The sequence below is a fragment of the Dendropsophus ebraccatus genome, chromosome 14 (genome assembly GCF_027789765.1).
Source record: "Dendropsophus ebraccatus isolate aDenEbr1 chromosome 14, aDenEbr1.pat, whole genome shotgun sequence".
Lineage (NCBI taxonomy): Eukaryota > Metazoa > Chordata > Amphibia > Anura > Hylidae > Dendropsophus > Dendropsophus ebraccatus.
Window position 1 is genome coordinate 13,961,937 of NC_091467.1, and position 6,343 is coordinate 13,968,279.

General features: G+C 40.4%; 1 protein-coding gene across 1 annotated transcript; it reads left to right on the plus strand.

Annotated features, from left to right (window-relative positions):
• The first annotated feature begins 3,031 nt into the window (after positions 1-3,031).
• LOC138771814 (olfactory receptor 11L1-like) lies at positions 3,032-3,955 on the plus strand. The gene has a single exon (XM_069951820.1). The coding sequence runs from the start codon at positions 3,032-3,034 to the stop codon at positions 3,953-3,955; it is 924 nt and encodes a 307-aa protein (XP_069807921.1).
• The last annotated feature ends 2,388 nt before the right edge of the window (positions 3,956-6,343 follow it).

Below are 6,343 nucleotides of genomic sequence, written 5' to 3' on the forward strand. Positions count from 1 at the left end.
CAGCCATAGGTGTGATGTGCAGCAGCTCCTTTCTCTCCATCTCGTACATACTATACTATGGTATTTGGTTGCACATTTTATTAGCCACCCCACTTTCTTCCCAATAGGACAACTCTATTCTTCCCATTAGGACAATTTTTTAAAATTTCAAACTAAAAGCAAACCATTTTTAGAGCTTAAAGGAGAAGTCTTGTGAAAGTAAAAATAAAGGCAGATTGTAAGGGGGTGCAGCTCTTCCACCTGCAACGTCACGTATCTGCCTGAGCAATTCAATTGCCTGCTCAGCCAATCAGTGACTGGGGTGGTTTTGTTTTACTTTCATGTGCTGTCTCCTTTAAAGTTTACCTGTTATTTGTACTTTTGACATTTTATTGAGACATGTCAAAAGTTTTGATCAGTCTGGGTCTGAGTGTTCAGAAAATGACCAATTGAGAGAACGAGCCAGCAGAGGACCCGCTGCAGTTCGGTCCACTCCTGCTCTGTGTTAGAAAAAAAAAACAGACTCAAAATGGAGCTCTATTTTTTCTTACACAAAGTAGGGGGAGGATGCGCTGCAGCGAGGTCTTCTCCCTGCTTGTTCTCCTGATCGCTACGGGTCTGAACACTCAAACCCGGACCGATCAAAACCGTTTTTACAAATGACAGTGACACTTTAATAAATCTTCACCATCTACTCAGAAACTTTTATTATTATAAATACTTTGAAGTTCAGTTTAATTTACAGAGTTCTTAGATGTCTACATCTACTGTAGGGCTTGGACATATGCCAGTGTATAGGAATACAGGGGGATATGTCATTAACAGGGCCTCATCGTAAAACAATATTACATAGACCATGTGATTTAATTTGTTATTGTAGTCAGTTATGTTAATCCGTACCTTAAATTTAGGTACACAATTGTATGATGGCCTGATTGAGGCTAAAATCACACTTTTACGGTCTCCATCAGGCTAATGGAGCCCTATTCATGAACTTATTTGTATACCGGAAGAGCTACCTGGTGTACAGTACTTGTTAGGGTTAGATCACTAAAGCCGGTTTAAGGTAAGAGGAAAACATATATTCAGCAAGTAGAATTATGCTGCAATGCTCTGTAGTGATTGTAGTCTGCAGAATAAGGCCATGTCACAACGTATGTTTAGCATAAATCACCGTATTGAAGCAACGGCCATGATTTATGCTAAACAAACGTTGTACTGGAATGAATGTAATCCCGGCCCGAGTGTATACATATAGTATACGCTCCAGACGGGATTCCATCCGGCCGCACAAAAAATTGACATGTCAGTTTTTTGCGCCCGCTATTCACTGAATAGAGGCTGCACAGAACATGTCAGTTCCCACAATGGAGTGTGCGGCTCTGGCTGCATGCTCCATTGTGTGCAGCAATGAATTGGGATGCGGGCACACCATGGGTGTGCTCTCATCCAAATTCACCAAAAATGAAAATCATCAGTCCGGTGCAGTATTGGCCGGGATGATCTTCAGCAACACCGGCCGTTCGGTGACCTGGCCGGGTCACAGAAAGGCCGGTGCTATACGCCATGTGAACATGGCCTAAGTGTCACACAGAATACTTAACTACTGGTAGAAGAAGGTGTGTACTTTGAAACATTTTTTTTTTATTGCTTATCTCTACTGTTGGCTTTGTTCACACAACGTCAAAAATATTGAATAGGCGGCCGATTTTTACATTTAAAAAAAACGTCAGTTTTTGCCAAGATTTAACTGACTGCAGTGGCAATGCATTGAAGTCAATGAGAAGACAGACGTCCAATGCACACAGCGTATTGAATAACGGACGTTTTTTCAGCGGGCGTCAAAATAATAAACATGATCATTATTTTCGGGCGTCTTTTGCAAACAACGGACATTTTTTATTAGTAGTTCACACACAGTCTTTCTTTTTCCACCGTTCTTTTTTCATTTTTATTAAATTCATTGGACTTTTTTTTTATTTTATTAAATTCAATGGACTTTTCAATTAAGCTGCACCCAAAGGGCAATTAGTAACCAAAACTAGTATAACGTACAAACACCAGTCACTGCAATAAAGGAAGGCCAGACAGCTAAATGACGTCCGTTATTTTAGACTTAAAATAACGGATGTCATTTTAAACGGAGCTGAAAAAACGTGTGAACATAGCCATAACAAGACAAGCTCACCGCCCCAATTAAACAGAATTCTTTCAGCTTGAACACAGGGTTGTCTCATATGTCCTTTCTGATCGTCACCAGACTGCAGCGGCCTTAATAATTTGAAGCACTCTGATCTGATCACATCCCTATTGGTAATCAATCATATCTGGGATGTGTCCGTTCTTTCAATGGTCTTAAGTTGTGATCTTGAAATCTCTTTACATGTAGTGACCTATGTCTTCTTTGTCCTTCAAAAGCGAATGTTTAGACATCAGCAGCATCTCTACTATACTGTATGCTTTACACAAGGGTTGTGCCTACCATTAGCAGAGTCTTATATTTGTACATTGCTTCACCGTGCCCAATTATGAGTGTTTTAACCCTATGAATAACTGTTTTCTTTATTTTAGTTGGTTTTCTTATAATATTGAGTTATCTTTATGGTGCTAATCTGATAGGTAAGTAGATTATATGATTAAATTAATCCTTTTCAATATGGTCCATTTGGGGTATATGGTAGAATAAAGCCCCGGCACTCACCAAATTCTTTTGTGTGCTTTATTGTCATATTCACATCATACAGGTACAAAGGTAGGAGGACGCGGCGTATTGGCCTGTGGCCTTCATCAGCTGATGAGTGCCACAGGCCGAAACGCCGTAAATATCACAATAAAGCACACAAAAGAATTTGGTGAGTGCCGGGACTTTATTCTACTGCTTGCTGGGACCAGTTCCTACCACAAGCATCACCACCACAGCGAAGTGCCGTCTTACCTCTATACCATTTGGGGTATATGGACTTTACAGACAGCAGCTTGGAACCCCCTTCTGTCAGTTAGAGTCTAACACATTTCGTAACTACGTTCTAGATCAGAGCTTCCATGTTATACAATGACATTGAAGAATCAAACAAGAGTGACGGAATTCATTTTATTGGGTTTCGGAAACCTTCACAGCTTCAGTATTATATTCTTTATTGTTTTGTTGATCATCTTTATTTTTACAGTTATTGGAAACCTTCTTATCATCATTCTAGTTTTGACCAATGTCCACCTCCAGTCTCCCATGTATTACTTCCTTTGTCATCTTTCCATTTCTGATCTCATGACCACCATAAACGTTGTTCCCAACTTGCTTGGTGCCATTGTACTAGGAGGAACAAAGATGACTTACACTGGTTGCCTCACCCAACTATACTTCTTCAGTGGGACAACTATTACGGAATGTTTTCTCCTTTCGGCGATGTCCTATGATCGATACCTGGCCATCTGTAACCCTTTAAGGTACTCTAGTATCATGGACTTTAGGTTCCAGATCTATCTTTCAGTATGGCCATGGTTGCTTGGTCTTACTGTTAATCTTTCGGGAGTCTTACCTGTATCCAACTTTAATTTCTGCCATGACAATATCATTGACCATTTCTATTGTGATCTTTTTCCTCTTCAGAAGCTTTCTTGCTCGGACACGTCTGTCCTAAAACTTGAAGTATTTCTGTTCTCTCTGCCGCTATTTATCCTCCCTTGTAGTCTTATTGTTGGAAGTTATGTCTATATCTTCCTCGCCATAATTAAGATCCCAACAACCTCCGGCAAACAAAAAGCGTTCTCTACCTGCAGTTCGCATCTTATTGTTGTGGGGACATTTTACGGGACGTTAATAGCTAAACATATGATTCCATCTATAGGAAATTCTTTGCTTGTTAATAAGATTGTTTCCTTATTACACACTGTATTTACTCCCCTGTTCAACCCTATAGTATATTGTCTCAGAAACCAAGACATAATACTAGCACTTAAAAAAACGTTTGCTCAGTGACAACTTTAGTTCATCTTTATTGGTCTATAACCGGTTATTTAACCTCTTAAAGGAGAAGTCTGGGCAGGAATTTTTTGTACTTACCTCCCTGGTGCCCGCATACTGCCAATCCAGTCCCCCTGGTCTCCTGCTGCTCCCTGGTTTGAAAAGGGACCTGGGACATAACATTCCAGGCCCGTTCAGCCAGTCATTGACAGAGGTGGGACCCTGCTACAGCCACTGACAGGCGGAGTGGGCCTGGAACATCACCTCCCAGGCCCTTCTCAAGTGGCCAGGGACAAAAGCGTCGGTATGTAGTCACCAGTGCTGGAGCCGGGAGGTAAGTACATGCTAGTTTCATCCTTCCTCCCTGTCTGAATTTCCCCATTAATGACACAACCTATTTTGGTCTTTAGGGCATGGCATTTTTTTCATTGCCATCAACAGAGACATAACTGTTCAACTTTTTTTTTTTTTTTTTACATGGATGTCAATAGCAATACCAAATTAGTGGATGTTTTTGTCTTTTACTACTTTTGTACAAGAAAAACATCCCTAATCTCTGAATGACTGCCCATGCGCCTTTTAATGGCGGTCATTAAGAGTCATTTTTCTAGGCTGCAGCCTTTTTATGTCACGCCTAGAATAAGGCTCTCTGGGTTCTCCAAGCAGGGATCACAGGAGCATCCACTGTATCTTCCAGGAATAGAGAAACCTCGGTTCCCGGTAGACTAACCCTTTACATGTCATGGTCAGATTATGATTGCAACAAGTAAAGAGTGCAGTGCAGCACTCCATGGCAGCCAGGGGGCCTTGTGAAGGACTCCTGCACTGCCATAAATGTTTGGGTACCCAGCTGTGCCGGCAACATGGTGAGGTACATTGACTGTCATGACTATGCTGGAATAATATGTTCGTGCACTCATAAATAAGTGGGTGTAAACTGAACAATTAGTCCATGTTGTAGAAATATCAATTGCACAAAGTAAATCTCTGTGTTTCAATGTGATCTATTTAGTACATGATTCAATTATTTACACAAAATAACTTGTGGAACACAATGTGGCGGGAGACATGGTGCTCCGCATGTTTACAACTCTGGCACCTTCTACATCCTTCTCTGGTTAATAAAAGTCAACTGTTTGACTGAAACGTCTCATCTATGGTGTAGATATTAATGTTTGAATAAATAAATATATATGCAAGTGGATCAATGTAATTGCCTTGTAATGTGCCAAAAATCAGAGCAGCAAATATAAAAATATATGGATTGTTGAATCATGTACTAAATAAATCACCTTGAAATGCAGAGATTTATTTAGGTGTGGAATTGATATTTCTACAACACGCGATATGGTAACAAGCTCACTGCCCTAGAGTAATTTGCTGATCATTATAAAAGTCCCCTTGAAGGAGAAAAAAAAAGTAAAAAAATAAAAATAAAAAATCCCCTATCCCACTGTCAGGACCAGTTACACCAAACACACAGAGACAGTGAGCTCTAAGCTCAGCCCACCCACTGTCCCTACCTACTTGCCACAATCTGCCCTAAAATGGCAGCGAGCAACTGGGCGGCAATCCCTGGCCTGAATAGGTGAAACAAAAGACAAGACAAGACGAACAAACACAATAAGAATAGTCAGCAATCCGGGTCACAACGGTCGGGCAGCAAAAGTACAAAATAGGATCAAAAAGCGTAGTCGAATAACAGGCAATATGGTCAGGGGCAGGCGGCAAGCGAGGGAGGTCAAAGATACTAAGCAGGAGGCAGGAGAAATCAAAAAAACAGAACACACAAGCAGGCAGAGACAATAACCGGCAATGAGCACACAGACTGGAGTTTGTTATATAGGAGGCCAGGGTTCTGGTCCAGAAGGTGATTGGAGGGGCCAGCTGTCAATCAGTGAGGCAAAGGCAGGTTAACTGTTACATGACCAGAAGAACAGACACGGGTGGGGCATTGAAAACAATTAGCAAAACAGAAGTCATAAGACACAATTCAGACAGGGCACAAACAAAGGCAAACAAAACACAGAATAAATGGAAGATTATGGCCAAAAGCGCAGTTGCATTCATGACACCCACCCTAAATGAAAAAAAAACATTTTTCCTTCCCCTTCCCTGCTACATAAAACATAAAAAATACACATATTAGTTATTGCCACCACCTGAACAATAACATTATTTTATTATTTATCCTGCATGTGAACTTTGTTAAATATATATATATATATATATACACACACTAGGAGTGCTGTAGAAAATCACACATATTTCAAAATGGTGCTAATAAATAGTAATAATAACAATAATAAGCCCTCATATGGCTATGTCGAAAGAAAATGAAAAAAGTTACACTGCTTGGATGGCGACCATGGAAAAACAAAAATCAAACAAAAAATTTAATTC

Excerpts from the sequence above, each read along its gene's own strand:
- LOC138771814 (XM_069951820.1), top strand. The coding sequence starts at position 3,032 with ATGACATTGAAGAATCAAACAAGAGTGACGGAATTCATTTTATTGGGT.